The sequence below is a fragment of the Geotrypetes seraphini genome, chromosome 1 (assembly GCF_902459505.1).
Source record: "Geotrypetes seraphini chromosome 1, aGeoSer1.1, whole genome shotgun sequence".
NCBI lineage: Eukaryota > Metazoa > Chordata > Amphibia > Gymnophiona > Dermophiidae > Geotrypetes > Geotrypetes seraphini.
In genome coordinates, this window is record NC_047084.1 from 442,815,650 (window position 1) to 442,832,415 (window position 16,766).

At 43.1% G+C, this 16,766-nt stretch overlaps 1 protein-coding gene across 2 annotated transcripts in view; it reads right to left on the reverse strand.

The window, feature by feature from the left end:
• ACO1 (aconitase 1) overlaps window positions 1-16,766 on the reverse strand; it is a 173,277-nt gene that overhangs the window by 51,860 nt on the left and 104,651 nt on the right. For both annotated transcript variants that reach the window (XM_033920367.1, XM_033920357.1), the window contains exon 17: window positions 9,764-9,906. In XM_033920367.1, coding sequence (XP_033776258.1) covers window positions 9,764-9,906 — 143 coding nt within the window. The remainder of the gene's footprint in view (window positions 1-9,763; window positions 9,907-16,766) is intronic.

The window sequence follows — 16,766 nt, forward strand, 5'->3', positions numbered from 1 at the left end:
ACTCCGTTTAAGAACATCCATCGAGATAGTAATGTGTAAGTCTTGAGTCCATTGAAAGGCCAAAGAAACATAATCCAGTTCACCGGCTAGGTCTTGTAGAAAGCGGTGATGAAAGCGTAATGGTATGGGCTCCTGAGCCGTCAAACAGAAAGCTTCTGACAATTTGTCCTTAACATCTTTTCTTAAAGCTGGTCTGGGCAAAGAGTTGACATAATGATGTAGTTGGTTATAGGAGAACCAATCACCGGATACTAGCACGGAAGAGTCACATAATGTATGAAAAGATTGGAGAGATCCATCAGACTGTAATACATGAAACAAATAATACATTCCCCTCCCAGTCCACCAAATGCGGGCACCCAAATCCATGCCCGGGGAAAAGGCTCCATTACCAGTTACAGGGAGACATGGGGGTCACATCATATCTAATGGCCAGTCGCTGGCAAAGAGATTTCCAAATTTTTCTCAGGGGAAACAAAAACAAATCACCATAAGTCACCTCCCTTTTAGGTAGGCAACTAACATGTAGTAGGTAACTAAAGTGGTAGGGGGTAAATGCTAAACATTCCACCCCCGTAGCCGTAAAATATGAGGTGTTACAGAACCAGTCGTTCAGATGCCGGATTTGGCAAGCCTCGTTAAATCTACCTATGTGTAAGAGACCCAGACCCCCTTGGGAGGTAGGTAGTGATAAGTTATGCAAAGTAATCCTAGATCTTTTACCCCCCCATAGAAATCGTGTTACTGAACGGTGATGCTGTCGGAGATGCTGTCGGAGATGGGTGTGCAATAAAAGAATAGGTAAAGTTTGCAAAATATAAAGCCATTGTGGGATCACCATCATGTTATATAAAGCGATCCTACCCATTAACGTCAAAGGATAAGCTCGCCACGCCTGTAGACGCTGTTCAGTTCGAGAGAGCAAAGGCAATACATTTATAGAATAAAGGGTGGTTAAGTCCCTAGGAATGAGGACACCCAGATATCTGATGGATGAGCTAGCCCATACAAGAGGAAAGGGACCAGGCCAGGAGTCACAAATTATGGGTTGAAGTGGAAGTACCAAAGATTTCTGTTTATTCAGTGTCAGTCCAGAATATAAATGAAATTCATCCAGAAGTTCCAAAGCACGCATCAAGGAGCGATGCGGCTGAGCAAGGGTAAGCAGAATGTCATCCGCATAAGCTAGCACTCGTAATTGGGATTCTCCCTCCAACAACCCAACCACAACATCATCCCGCTGTATAGTTCGTAAAAGAGGCTCTAAGTAGAGAAGAAAAAGTAAAGGGGACAACGGGCAACCCTGACGAGTACCCCGGCCAACTGCAAAGGTCCTTGTTAAGATACCATTCACTAATAGGGAAGCGGTAGGAGCAGAGTATAACACCCGCAGAGCTGACCAAAACCAGCCACCCACCCCCACATATTGCAATACTTCAAAAAGGTAGGTCCAGTTGACTTGATCGAAGGCCTTTGCAGCGTCTAAACTGGCCAAAATACCCGGTGTAGATGTCGCCTGTGCTCTGGACATTGCCAATAGCACTCTCCTGACATTCACCACCGAGTGCCGGCCCTGGACAAACCCTGCCTGTGCAGGTGAGATCACATGCGGTAAGATAGGAGTCAACCGGTTGGCCAACAAACGGGCCAAAATTTTAATATCTACATTAAGGAGGGATATGGGACGGTAAGAGTCAACCTCGTCTTTGGGTTTACCCGGTTTAGGGAGTAATGTAATGGTAGCTGTGTTGCCATGAGATGGAAAGGTTCCTTTCTCCAATGCCACCACATAGTAGCTTAGAAGAGATTCACACACCTGCAGTGACATGGTTTTATAAAATTCAGTTGAAAACCCGTCAGGGCCTGGAGCTGTACAAGATCGTAAATGTTTGATCGCTTTCTGGATCTCCGTACCCTGAATCGGTCCATTCAACACCGATCTCTGCAGGTCTGTGAATTTAGGCATGCCCGCATCTTCCAAATAGTCTAAGACATCAGGGCCCGTATAGTTGCCAGGACTTTTATAAAAATTAGAGAAATGTTGATAAAATGTCTCAGCAATGTCTGCCGGTTTAGTATGGTAAGAATGAGTTCCCGATTTAACTCGGGGGATATAGCGATCGTCCTGCCAGTTCCTAGTCAAGGTGGCTAACAATTTACCTGTTCTATTCCCGAAACGATGAAACCTATACTTTCTATAAAAAAGGGAGCGCTTTGCCCGGTCATGCAATAAAGCATTCAATGCTACTTGCGCTGAGTGCATTTCCTCACAAAGTATTCGAGTAGGATGGAGGAGGTAACGAGCTTTCAAACGAGTATATTGATTCTCCAGTCTAATAATGCCATTGGAAATTCGTTTGCGACGAGCTGTGACATAAGAAATGATCGCCCCTCTAAGTACAGCCTTGGCCGTGTCCCAAAAGAGATCTGGAGTGGATTGATGGTGTCCATTAATTACCAAGAAATCCTCCCAACAAGAACGTAAGTACGCTAGAAAAGAAGGATCATCCTTCAAGTATGAAGGAAAGCGCCACCTGTAGCTTCCCGAAGGAGGCGAGCCCCAGGACACATCCAGCCAGACAGGACAATGATCAGATATCGCCAACGGTCCAATGGATGCCTCAGTTACCCGAGAAAAGAAAGGTTCCGAGATCAGGATATAGTCTAAGCGGGAAAAGGTCCCATGTGCCCGAGATTGGTGAGTATAGTCCCGCTCGAACGGATGAAGGAGGCGCCAGGGGTCCACCAGTCCCAGGGACTTGCAAATGAAGGGTAATCCCTTAGTATTAGGTGTAGAGGGAGAAGTGGAATGACCAGAACGGTCAACTGTAGCATCCATTACTTGATTAAAATCCCCCACCACTAATAACACTGCACAACAAAGTTTTTGCTTCCTGAACACTGCTGGGTGTTTCTTATAGAATTTTGGGTGCTGATCATGAATATTACATCAAAAATTACCCATCACGTACCATTTCAGAGAAATCTTCAATTTTGTCGTGATTTTTTCTTATATTTGGATGCAAACAATTTTTTCTCCCATAAGTGTCTTATCAACAACGGTTTGTGCCGCCTGGGTATGTCCATGCATAAAATCTAGCCAGGTTGGAAGCTGTTTTATGGAAGATGACATCCTGGGCATGTCTGGGCAGGTCTGAACGAGCTTGCGCTGTCTCACCATGCTATAATGGTGGCTTCCATACACCGATCCTGCTCATTTGGTTAATATAGATAGTCCGTGTGTGTATATAGTATCAGTATAGTAAAGTATAGTAGTATAGTAGCTGTAGCAATATAACAGTAAGTAAGCTTGATGCTATAGACGTTTTGGTGTCGGGCAATATGTCTCGTCGGTGTCGTAACAGCCGCGACACATTCTGCTATATCTGTGGGGAATATACACTTACGCCTCAGAGACGTTCGATGACTGCCCTTGTAAAGAAAGCCTATCATCTGTATTTTGGCTGCAAAATAGGTGATCAAGACAAGCAATGGGCGCCTCACATTTGCTGTGCGACATGTGCTGTTAGTCTGAGAGCCTGGCTCAGAGGTACTCGAAAGACGATGCCATTTGCTGTTCCGATGATATGGCGAGAACAGAAAGACCATGTGACGGACTGTTATTTCTGTTTGACTAATGTGTCTGGTTTCTCTGCCAAAAACAAGAAGTCAATTGAATATCCTAATCTGCCTTCAGCAATGAGACCCATGCCACATGATGACAGTCTTCCAGTTCCGAAACCACCAGAGGATTGGACCTTAGACGAACCAGATGAAGAAACTGCAGTGCAGGGTTCTAACAGTGACATTGACCCGGATTTTGAACCATCCTCATCAGGCGATCCACATCTGATAACACAGTCCGAATTGAACGATTTGGTCAGAGATTTGGGTCTGTCAAAAGCAAAAGCTGAGCTGCTAGGTTCGAGACTGCAGGAATGGTGTTTGCTATCACCAGGTACGAAAATTTCTGTGTTTCGAGACCGGCATCATGATATAACCAAATTTTTTGCACAAGTCGACAGTCTCTGTTTCTGTTGTGACATTGAAGGATTGTTCTCGGTCTTTGGTTGTGATCACAACCCGGAAGAGTGGCGTCTTTTCATTGATTCGTCAATGTTAAGCCTGAAAGCTGTTCTGTTGCACAATGGCAACGTTTATCCTTCAGTACCTGTTGGCTATGCAGCACATATGAAAGAAACATATGAGAATATGGAAATGTTACTAAAGTATGTCCAGTATACCAGGTATAACTGGAATATCTGTGGAGACCTCAAAGTCGTTGCTCTGTTACTAGGACTGCAGCTTGGCTATACAAAGTACTGCTGTTTCATCTGCGAATGGGACAGCCGAGACAGAGAGTCGCACTATTCTAGAAAGAACTGGCCACTCCGTAAAAAGTTAGTTCCAGGACAGAAAAATGTAGCACATGAATCGCTTGTTGACCCGACAAAGATATTTTTGCCTCCTCTTCACATTAAACTGGGACTCATGAAGAATTTTGTGAAAGCAATGAACAAGGAAGGGAAGGTTTTCGTTATTTAAGACAGATGTTCCCAAGAATAACTGATGCCAAGATCAAAGAGGGTATTTTTGTTGGCCCCCAGATCAGACATGTTATGAGTGACAAGCGATTTGAAGATCTGTTAGTTGGGCCGGAAAAAATTGGCTGGAAAGCCTTGAAAGACGTTGTTGACAATTTTTTGGGCAATTACAGAGCCCCAAACTACATTCAGCTGGTAGACAAACTTCTCAAAGCATACAAGAGAATGAAGTGCAATATGTCACTCAAGATTCATTTCCTCCATTCACACTTGGACTTCTTCCCCGCAAATCTCGGTGCTGTGAGTGACGAGCACGGTGAAAGGTTTCATCAAGACATAGCTACGATGGAGAAACGATACCAGGGCAATTGGAATCCGTCAATGCTTGCCGACTATTGTTGGATGCTACAACGTGATGCACCAGACACTGAATATAAAAGAAACTCGGGAGCAAAACACTTTTAATTCTGTTTCATTTAGTCGCTTGTGCGAAACGTAAACTTGACTATATATTTTATTGTCAGTAAACATAAAAATGTCTATTTCTCATAGTTCTTACGTGATGCAGTAAAACCAAAACCATATTTGAGCATACCAAGTTGGTACCTGTCATAATCACCAAAAACTTTTCAGGAATCAAGACTTAACCAAAAAATTGTTGTGCAGTGTAATGGAACGGAAGCATCTTGGAGTCCCAGCGAAACTAAAGAATTAAGGTAGATTTGAGAGTGAATGTTAGGCCCATATGTAATCAACAGTCTGAATTCTGTACCCTGTAATGAGATATGTAATAGTAGATTCCTACCCTGAGTGTCAGGATGGCAGGAGGTGACAGCACACTTCAAACCCTTGCGAATCAGTAAACATACTCCAGCCCGCTTACCTGAGGAGGAGGCATAAAAAAACAGATCCCACCCATCCTCGCCTCAATTTCTCATGTTCTGCGGCAGTCAATTTAGTCTCCTGCAAACAGGCCAAATCTGCTCAGTGATGTTTAGAGCAGCTATATATAGGCACAGATTAGAGAAATAAAAGTAGAGGCCTACTTTCCTTTGTAGAATAATGGAGAAAGAAAAACATAAATGCATTTCCTTTCGTACTTAACACAATACAAATATATCTGTGATGCACTTCCCAAAGTTAACACATTTCAGTTAATAAATTAAAATAATTGTTATTTTTCCATCAGTTGGTCTCATTTTTTCTTTTCTGCTTTCTTATCTGTCTTTTGACAATTTGTTTCCATGGCTGTTATTTGTCATGTGCACATTTGCACTTATAAGTGTGCGCGCCTAAGTATCAGTGATATGCATGTAACTTATTGTATAATGTTACATCTGTAAATGCGTGCCCCACCCATTATATATATACCCACCTTTAAAATATGCGCTATTGCCCACCTCTCGCCTCTTCAATCCGTTCAAAATGCTGCTGCGTGACTCATATGCCATGAGAGCCGCTATTCTCACATTACCCCTCTCCTCAAGTCGCTTCATTGGCTCCCCATCCATCTCCGAATACAGTTTAAACTCCTCTTGCTGACTAACAAGTGCATTCGCTCTGAAGCCCCCCTCATCTCTCTTCACTTATCTCCCCCTATGCTCCTCCCCATGATCTCCGTTCGTCGGGCAAGCCCCTCTTATCTGTACCCTTCTCTTCCACTGCCATCTCCAGACTTCGTCCCTTCTTTCTTGCGGCGCCATATGCCTAGAACAGGCTGCCTGAATCGATACGTCGTGCTCCCTCCCTAGCGGTGTTCAAATCCAAGCTAAAATCCCACTTTCTAAAATGTTTTCAACTCTTAACTCCCACTCACGGCTGTCAGATACCTATACCTACTGTATCATTTCCTCTACTATAATCTCACCAACTCCGAAATGTCCTGTCTAAATTACATTGTAAGCTCTTCTGAGCAGGGACCGTCTATTGTATGTTAAAATATACAGCACTGCGTATGCCTTTCAGCGCTTTAGAAATAATAAATAGTAGTAGTAATAGTAGAGAATGACACGATGATTGTTACCTGCGGCTAGCCGTGAGTAGCCGTGGATAACCCGCCAAAATGGGGAGAGAAAAAATAGTGGTCGCTGCGGAGACAGGGACAAGGCCATTCACTGCCCTGTGAAGTGGTGAATGGTCTTGTCTCCGCAGTGAAGCAATCAACGATTGTGCGGTCCAGCATCCCCACCCGATCATCGCATCCCGCATCCTGCCATCTACCTCCCTCCACCTCACCTTAGGTGCCAACTTCAATTCTTTTTCTCCCAGCCGCATGCTTTCAATAAGCCTTGCGCACAGCTGCTCGAGTTGTTGAATCTTCTCCTCTGATGCAACTTCCTGTTTCCAGTTGCATCAGAGGAGAAGATTCAACAATTCAAGCAGCCGTGCGTGCGCGGCTTATTGAAAGCGTAAGGTTGGGAGAAAAATAATTAAAGTTGGCACCTAAAGTGAGGTGGAGGGAGATGGCAGAACGCTGCGATCGGGCGGGAGGGGGCTGCTGGACCGCGCGATCCATGATCGCGCATGTTCCCGGCTCACACTAGGAAGTAGGGAGTGAAAGTGAAAGAGATTCTGGGCCAAGGGGATGAAGAGGGAGAGAAACAAATCCACAGCAGGAAAGAAAGGGGAGGACAGGCAGGTGAGCCAGATGCTGGAAGCAGGGGAGTGGGGGAATGAGGGAAAGAAGCTAGATGGGGTTGCAGAAAAGAGACACATTGGTGTGGAAGATGAAGAGAGGGGAAATCTGGACACAGGAAGGTAACAGAAACAGACGGGAAATTATGTACATGGCATAGGGACAGAGACATAAAGGGGACATATATGGGGGGAATTATGTGCATGGGGGCATAAACGGAACATACATGGGGATGGTATATGGACACGGGGGGGGGGGGGGCAATGGCCGATACATAGGGGAGATATTAGAAATGGGGAAAATAGGAATACAGAAGCGAGATGGTTTGTGGGGATAGGATGTAGACCGAGCTCACAGGCTCCAGCGGCTTGCACTAATTACATTGTAACGCGCCATGAAGGTAAGAGGGAGGGAGGGAGGGAGATGGTCGGACCATGCGAGGGGTGCTAAAGGGCGGTAGAAAGGAACAGATGGTGAAGGGGGTGGTGAGAGGGAAGGGTAGTGATGGAAAGGAATAGAACAGACGCTGAAGGAGGGTGGAGAGGAACAGATGCTGAAGGGAAATGTGGAAGACAGAGTGGGGAGAAGATGCTAAAGGGAAATGGGGAACAGAGAGTGGGGAGAAGACACTGAAGGGAAATGTGGAACAGAGAGTGGGGAGAAGACGCTGGAAGAGAAGAAGACAGAGATGCCAGACTATGGGGGGAGCGGAGGGAAGAAGATGGGTGCCAGACCAATTGGGGAGGGTGAAGGGAGAGGCACAGTAACAGAGCAAATAGAAGATGCAGAGAGAAGACAGACAGTGGATGGAAGGAATTGAATGAGAAGATGAGGAAAGCAGAAACTAGACAACAAAGGTAGAAAAAAAAATTCTATTTCTTTTCTTTTCTTTTTTTTTTTTTTGCTTTAGGATAAAGTAGTATATTAGTTGTGTTGATAAAAATTTATAATAAAGCCCTGCCAACTTAACATCTCTTTCTCTAGTTCAGCAGCCAGAACTTTGATTTATAAGGAAGGAATAAGCTAAATATTGCAGTACTGAGGCTTATATGGATGCTGCGGGGACGGGGCGGTGAAGGGGACGGGGTGGAGAAGGGAATGGTGGTCCAGGGACGGGGCAGTGACAGGGACAAAATTTTTCCCCATGTCATTCTCTAAGTAATAGCACACTGGTGCATATTCAGCACGAATGTTTGCACACACGCTAATAGTCTCAACATTTACACATGTAATTGATTTGTAAATGTTAGCACCTGCTTCATGTAATTCCTCTCCATGTGCCTAGATCTGCTGGCACAATGCCTACTACTGCATTCTATCCATTAACTTAATTCCATAACACCATATAGACTATATGCAGAAACTGAATGGACAACAATAGTTTGATTGACAAGGGTGGGAGTTAACTTCCTGATGTAGCTGGCAAGTTGATTGGCACTCAATGGTCACATATGTCTATTTAAGGAAGTTCCCACTGGAATAAGCAGTGCTACTTCACAAGTGCCTTCAAGCATACATTTCAGAGTAATAAGGGAGACCTACACAAATTAAAATTAAAAAAAAAAATCAAGTGTGTGTAGGGCTGCACATTTAGTGTGTTTTTAACGTGCTAAAATATTAACTTGCATCAATTTTAACATGTTAATCGCATTCTCCTACCACTTGCAGCCTTCTGAATTTGCCTGGAACCTCCATCCTGTGGCTGCTGCAACCCACAACCCTCTCCCGAATTCACCACCTTTTCTTTCGGACTCTTTCCTCTCATCTACTAGCTTTCAAAATTACCCCTGCAGTAACGGCAACAGCAGCAGCCTTTCCTCAGCCCGGTCCTGCAGCTTTCAAAATCATCCCGGCAGCAACAACAGTAGCTTTTCCTCAGCCCAGCCCCAGAGCTTTCAAAATCACCCTGGCAGCAAGAGAAGCAGCCTTTCCTCAACCTGGTCCTGCAAAATCACATCAGCAGCAACAGTGGTAGCGTTAATTCCTTGCTCGGGCTGACCTGTAGTCTTTCTTTATCCATATCTCACCCCTTTGATGCAACATCTTGTTTATGGTGGGACCTGGCTGAGGAAAGGCTCCGGGTTGGTCCAGGCAGTGAATCAGCGCTGCCACTGTTACTGCTGACATGATTTTGAAAGCTGCCGCTGTTGCTGCCAGGGCAATTTTGAAAGCTGTGGGACCGGGCTAATGAAAAGCTGCTTCTGTTGCTGCCAGGGTGATTTTGAAAGCTAGTAGGTGAGAGAAGAGGGGGGGGGGTCAGGCTAAGGAAAAGGTGGTAAGACTCAGGAGAGGGAAGGAGGATGGCTGAGAATGAGGTGCTGTACTCCAGGGGGGTGAGAGAGAGGAAGAGGTGCTGAACTGAGGGGAAGCAGAGGCTGAAGAAAGGGTGCTAGACTGAGGGTACAGAGGGAGGGGTGCTGGACTTGGGGGGGGAAGGAGAGAGAGAGAGGGAGGAGCAGAGGGAGAGTTGTTGGATAGGGGTGCTGGACCTGAAACAGAAGTGACAGAAAGCACTGTACAGGGTAAAAAAAAGAGGCTTAGAAGGAGCAAATTAGAGGTAAAGAAACTTCTAGTTATAACTTACCCTCTGTAGGTTAAATAGCGAGCCGCTGGACTGTTTCTAGCTATATTCCCAGCAGGAGAGATGTGATCAGTAGTTACAGAATCTCCCAAATTTAATAGGACATATGCATCAACTATAGATTTTGGGGGCTGAAGCTCCATTGTCTTAAAAAAAAAAAAAAAAAAGGAAGAATATTTTGAGAGAAGTACAATTTAATTTTTCTATTTCATCACACTTGCTCTAGGCTCATTAGAGACAGTGTACAGCAGAGCCAGGTCTACAGGTCTACTCTGGGTCTGAGCTTCTGCTTCCTGACTAGATTAATCTCTTCTATTTTCCCTGTCTTCCTAGCATACAGGGATGTCAGCTAAGTTCACACCTATTTATACCAAGCTATTTGCCTGGTGAATTGTCACTGACCAAACCATTGATTAGTGGCATTGAGAGATTCATCCTGGAAGAAAACCAAATGTGTCTTATCAGCAAACATTCACCATTCGGTATATCAAACTAAAGCTTAATATACTGCTATTAATACCAATAGTACAACACAGCAGAATACAGTCATAATAATAATAATGATAGAGACAAACAAAATAAAAGAAATGAAGTCTGATTGACTGGTTAAGATGGAATTCTGACACTACCTTAGGAAGGAACTTGGGTTGAATATGTACTCTACTGTGATGAAATTTTGTGTAAGGTATATCAGCTACTAAAGCTTGGAACTCACTATTAACCCTGAATGCTCAGACTACCACCAAAAATGACTACCACCCAAAATAGGACCTTTCAGGTCAGGTACTTTAGATAACAGGTGTCAAGTAGTTCAAAGGGAGCTTTTATTTATTGGGTGAGGGCAATGTTGAGATCCCATGACACAGGGTGGGGGGGGGAGGTTTGATGGGAGGTTTGAGCAATGGCAAGTCACTCATGAATTGCACAGAGATGAGCTTGCCCTCTACATGGTGATAAATTCCAGTTACACCGAGGAGTAAAATTACAGAGTTGGTCTTGAGACTAGACTTGGAAAGGTGTAAAAGAAATTCAAGCAGCTTTTATGCAGGATAGCAGAAAGGATCTATGGCCTTGCTCTCACACCAGACAGCAAACCTCTTCTACTTGAAGCCATATAACCCAGTGGAATCTATCCTGGAAACAAGCAAACCCTTGGAGACACCCTTAGGCAGATGTAAGGAATTGACTTCTATCCACTCAACAACTCCTTACAAGAGCTGGTAAGAATGTATGAAAGAAGTGAGCATAGCTTTCTGAAAGACTTTCCTCCCATAGGACTCCAGTGGCCTAGGGTGCACCAAGATGTGAGTCACACAACTCTTGGATCTTGTGGATTCAACCACCATGGAATGGTGAGGAACCTGGAGCTTCTTGAATGTAGAAGCTTTCTGGATTCTATACAAAGAATCAGCCTTGTATATAGGTTGTATAGAAAGGAGTGTCTTTCACTGCTTCATCTGTTCCTTTCGTAAGGATCCTCTGCATGAGACCCGTCACAGCTTCCTTTGGTGGCAAATCAAACTCAGTGAGCTCATCCTCAGTTTCTAACTCAAGTGGGAAGGACTTGGCCATCTCCTTGACAAAATCAGTAAAGGAAAGATCCACAGAAGATTTTCTTCTATCATGTAGAGAGGGCAGGGATCTGAAGGGATATCAAGAGATCCCCTTCTCTGAAAGGACTTCTGGTTCCTCCTCACACCTGTTTCAGACTCATGAAAATAATCCTCACTTGGATTTGGGTCTGTTCCTGCTTCAGTCTACTGACAGGTTGATCAGGGCTTGCACAAGAACAGGCAACCTCCAGTGCCCTGAGGAAGCTTTCTTCCTTTAGACACTGGATGTTGACAGCATCTTAATGAGCAGCAATTCTACTTGCAACAGATTGAGCATGGGCTTTCAGGATGGGCTGAAGCTCCAGCAGGTCTGAGGCTGAAGCTCTTGATGCCAGAGCAATGCTTCAAGCCAACAGGAATCCCATCTCCTCAACCCCAGTTGGTATGTTCAAGGCCTAAGTGGGCCAAATGAACTGCGAGGATAAAAAGGGGAAACTTAAAAGTGCTGAAAAGCCCAACTAGGATATTAAGAGAGAGAGAAGGCACTGGGCCCATGTTAACATTTACATGTATCTGAGCCTGTGACAAGCTCGGTCCCGTTTAGTCCCTGATTTAGCCATGAGGCGGAATGCTGGCCATTGTCAGTTGGATTGTGAGCATGTGGTGTCTCACTCGCTAAAAGATAAGTGTTTTGCTGATTTATACAGATTGTAATTGTGATTCTCTGAAGTTACATTTTTTTGTATAAAACTACTATGGGAGGTTTTTATGCCTATGAAATGATTTGCCCTTTCTAATAAGAGGAGGGTTTCCTCCCTGACGGGGTTCTGAGGCTTTTCCTCTGGGTTATTTAGCTCTTTTCTTTTGTATATTGACTGTTTGAGCTGTGGGGTTTCTATTGTATTTTCTGGAATCCCACTATTTACCCTTCTCCACTGAGAATATTGACCATTTAAACCTACTCTCTGGTTTCTGTCTTTCAACCAGGTCTTAAGCCATAATAGGAAATCACTTCCTATCCCATTTATTTATTTAATTCATTTTCTATCCCATTCTCCCCAAAGAGCTTAGAACAGGTTACATCAGGGGTGTCCAACCTGTGGCCCGAGGGCTGCATGTGGCCCCGTGAAGTATTTTGTGCGGCTCCGGTCGAGGACGATGCAGTGTTTTCCTCTGCTGCCCCTGGTGCTTACTGTCTTGCCGGCTCCCTCCTCTGTCTTGCTGCAGAATTTGCAAGTTTGTGCAGCCCCAGAAACATTTTTTTTGGCCAATGCAGCCCAGTGAAGCCAAAAGGTTGGACACCCCTGGGTTACATAATATACTGTACAGTTAACAGGTTACAATTTGCCATAGTTACAGTACAAGTTTTTTTTAATACAATTTTATCCTAATTCAACACATACTAGGGATCTAATATCAATACGAATAGTATAGAATTTACAGATTACAATTTACCACAGTTACAGAGCAAGGTTTTTCAATACAAGTTTTATCCTATCCTGACACATACTGTGGATCTAATACCAATCTACAGGATAAATTTGACAGTACAGTGCAAGATTTATCAAAATAAGTTTTTATCCTATGTCATCACTCTCACTGTAAAATTTCAACAACTTATCTTTCTGTTTCTTTAAGTCATATATGGTTGTTGTTCTCACTCTATATTCTTCAGTCAGACATTGTACAGACACATCTTTATCAAGCTTCTTCAATACCTCAACTTTCTATGTTATTGACAGAAATAAATGCTTCCTTTTATGTTTCTCACTGCTACCCTGAGTGAAATCGGCATCTCTTTGCCATTTTCCAGCCCTCAGACCTGAATTGCACAGAAATCATGAGAAAAGCATGCACCTTCATTGGTTTCAGCATGGATTATGTCAGGGAAATTGACTACTTCTGGTTTGCGTCAAATTTCGGTTTTCAGAGCTTTTCAGTTTTCAGAATTTCGGATATAGAATCTTGTACAAGCATCTATTTCTAAGGCTGTCTGTACATGTTTAGTACAGCTTAGTGAAAGAGAGTGAGGGATAGACAGTAATACTTTATAGTTCAAAGGCCCTATATATATGTGATGATAGGTGAAAAAGCTAATGCCTCTATTGAGCTCTTGTCAGTCTCAAAGTGTTTCATCAATCTAATTACAAAAGTTTTCCATTCCTATGTACTCCTTAAGTTTCTGCATCTTTATTCTAAGGTTCTTAATGAAATGGTCTTCCCTTAAGAAATGTTCATTGAGCTGTCATCCTATTCTTGATGTGATAGTTTGTTATGTCTATGAAGACTGATACACATCTTCAATTTTTGCTTGTTTCTCTGATATAGCTTCCTTCACATTTTTTTTGCATTGGATCATATACAGTATACTACATTTCATAGAGAAACATGAATGTGGGCCATTTATTTTTAATGTCTTTCCAAGTGGGTACTTGTGGGGTCATAAGAACAGCCTTACTGGGTCAGACCAATGGTCCATCAAGCCAAGTAGCCCGTTCTCATAGTGGCCAATCCAGGTCACTGGTACCTGGCCAAAACCCAAGGTGTAGCAATATTCCATGCTACCAATACAGGGCAAGCAGTGGCTTCCCTTGTGTCTTTCTCAATAACAGACTATGGGCTTTTCCTCCAGGAACTTGTCCAAACCTTTCTTAAAACCAGCTATGCTATCCGCTTTTACCACATCCTCTGGCAACACATTCCAGAGCTTAACTATTCTCTGAGTGAAAAAAAGTTTCCTCCTATTGGTTTTAAAAGTATTTCCCTGTTACTTCATTGAGTGTCCCCTAGTCTTTGTAATTTTTGACAGAGCGAAAAATCAATCCACTTGTACCTGTTCTACTCCACTCAGGACTTTGTAGACTTCAATCATATCTCCCCTCAGACGTCTCTTTTCCAAGCTGAAGAGCCCTAACTGTTTTAGTCTTTCCTCATATGAGAGGAGTTCCATCCCATTTATCATCTTGGCCACTCTTCTTTGAACCTTTTCTTGAGATAAGGAGACCAGAATTGAACGCAATACTCCTGTGATACTGAATGGGATGATTCATCATGGCCAATTCAACGCAGGATATTTCATCACAGCCACACTGAATCATCCCATTCTGTTGATTGGCTGAGTACTATCAATGGCAGTATGCAGGGGACGGCATCTTCTGCAGGGTCCCAGGCTCTGATCCCGGCTGGGGGACAGTGGGGTTTAACATTTGATTTGAGGGGGGGGGCATGGCCTCCCCAACAAGGCATGAATCATCCCATTCCATGCTGGGGTGTAGGAAGAGTCATTGCGGAAAATTCACCGCTGAAATGACTACACTCAACTGGCTGCGGTTAATCGTCCTAGACCCTCCCTGCGATATGGGCAGGCATATCTTGCATTGTGGTATGTTGCAGAATTCTGTGTCAATTTTTTCTCTCTGGGATTGTGATAGCATGGGTGCATGTTCAAGCCCTAGGCCTTTGAAAAGTCTGCAAAGAAACAACTGAGGCAGCTTTTAGCCTTTATTCAGGACAATAATGTAGAATACAAAACAGAGCGCTCATCCTACTTTGCAGGCAAAGCCAATTGAACAACAAAATGTTCCTCACACACAGATAGTAGAAGTGTAGTGTGAAGGGCTCCTTCCTGTACTGGGTTTTTTAACATTCCTCTAACTCTAGGATTTTATCTTCCTTAGTTGGACCACACACTTCCTAGCTTTAATGTGGCCTATGGGGAATATATTTATGGTGGACCAAGATTCTCTTATATACTCCTTCTCAAGATTTCTGTTATAAGTTTACTTCTTAAGTTTCTATTTTAAAGATAGAGAGTTGCTGAAAGTCTTTTCTCCTTATAATGAATTATCTCTCTCCAATACACTCTCTAGAATCTAATTGCTAATGTAATAACTGATCCCAAATCTTATTTTAAGCCGCAATGATTCCTTGTTGAAAATTGCGGGATATAAGAAACTATATGCTATGGTATGTTTAGAACTGGAAGGGGGGAGGGTATTATTTATTTCAGCACTTTATCCTCCAAAAACAGGTATTGGTGGATTTTCCGGGAATGGGATGTTCAGTTTAATTTGTTCACCTTTGTATGTTTTTTTAAATGGCTTTGGTGAACCATTTTGAGATATGATGATATGATATATAAATTACCCAATAAATAAATAATTACATTGAAGATCTTGTATAATTTTTCATAGGCTTTCTAGTTCTGGATTGTATGCAATAAGTTGTACTTCATAATTCTCCTTTCTTTGTACGTTAGTAGGTTTTGTTTTTGGGAGAAGATACAATTTTCTTGGAGATAATTTTAGGGCAATAGTGCTTTTGTTTATTCTGTCCTGTGGATTTAGAGCAAAATGCAGTGGTATACTTCATTTTATAGGAAATTTGTTCCATTAATGTTAACTAAGGGCTCCTTTTACAAAGCCATGCTAGCGGTTTTATCGCACGAACCAGATTAGCGCGTTAGCTGGAAATCTACCGCCTGCTCAAAAGGAGGCTGTAGCGGCTAGCGCGTGCAGCAATTTAGCGTGCGTTATTCCACGCGTTATGGCCCTAGTGCAGCTTTGTAAAAGGAGCCCTAAGTTTCCTAGCAAACCTGGGGAAAATCCAGATATTTTGCTATAATTTAGCCATTTTGAGTTTGACCTCAAATTATATGCCTGTTTCTGATTCCTTTCACTGAAAGCATTGTACTGATCCAGGGCTGGCCCATTCAATAGGTGAACTAGATGACTGCCTAGGCAGTATAATTTAGTAGGCAGAAGTGGCACTTGGATTCCAGAATCTCTCCCCCTCCCCCTCTACTGTGGTATCCAGAGTCCTCCTCCTTCCTTTCTTCTAGCTCATGGTATTCCCTTACACCAAGAAGACACATTGCGGCCACGTGCATCCTTGCATGTTCAAGGCATGCCAACTCCCATCCTCGCTGAAACAGGAAGTTTGGAGGGGTCAGGAGCTTCTCTGGATCTTTTTCATATGCTTTTACATCTATTGGAATGAACTTCCAGTAAATATTAGAATTCTTCCTTTATTGTCAAGTTTTAGGAAATCTTTAAAAACACATTTTTTAAACAGATCTTATTGAAGTTGTGGATTCTGTTTAAATCATTTTTTCTTATAACTGCTAATTAGATCTAATCTAAATATGTTAAATATCTTCATGTAAACCGAGTCAAGCTTCTTTTTTGGAAGAAGACTTGGTATATAAATCTAAGGATTAGATTAGATTAGAGTTTGAAAACCTTCAGCATGCACATATGCTGTAGGTCCCACATTGGCTGCAATACATTTTCTAAAACTGCCGTATTGCCACTCCAGACAGAAGGGAGGTAAGCAGCTGAACACATCATAGGGGAGGGGAAGGTGGAAAGTGAGAAGAAAGGAATAACATAAGTGCTGACTACCATGATGGAGATTATCACTGCTTGGGACAAGAACTCTGAAAGGTGGCTGTT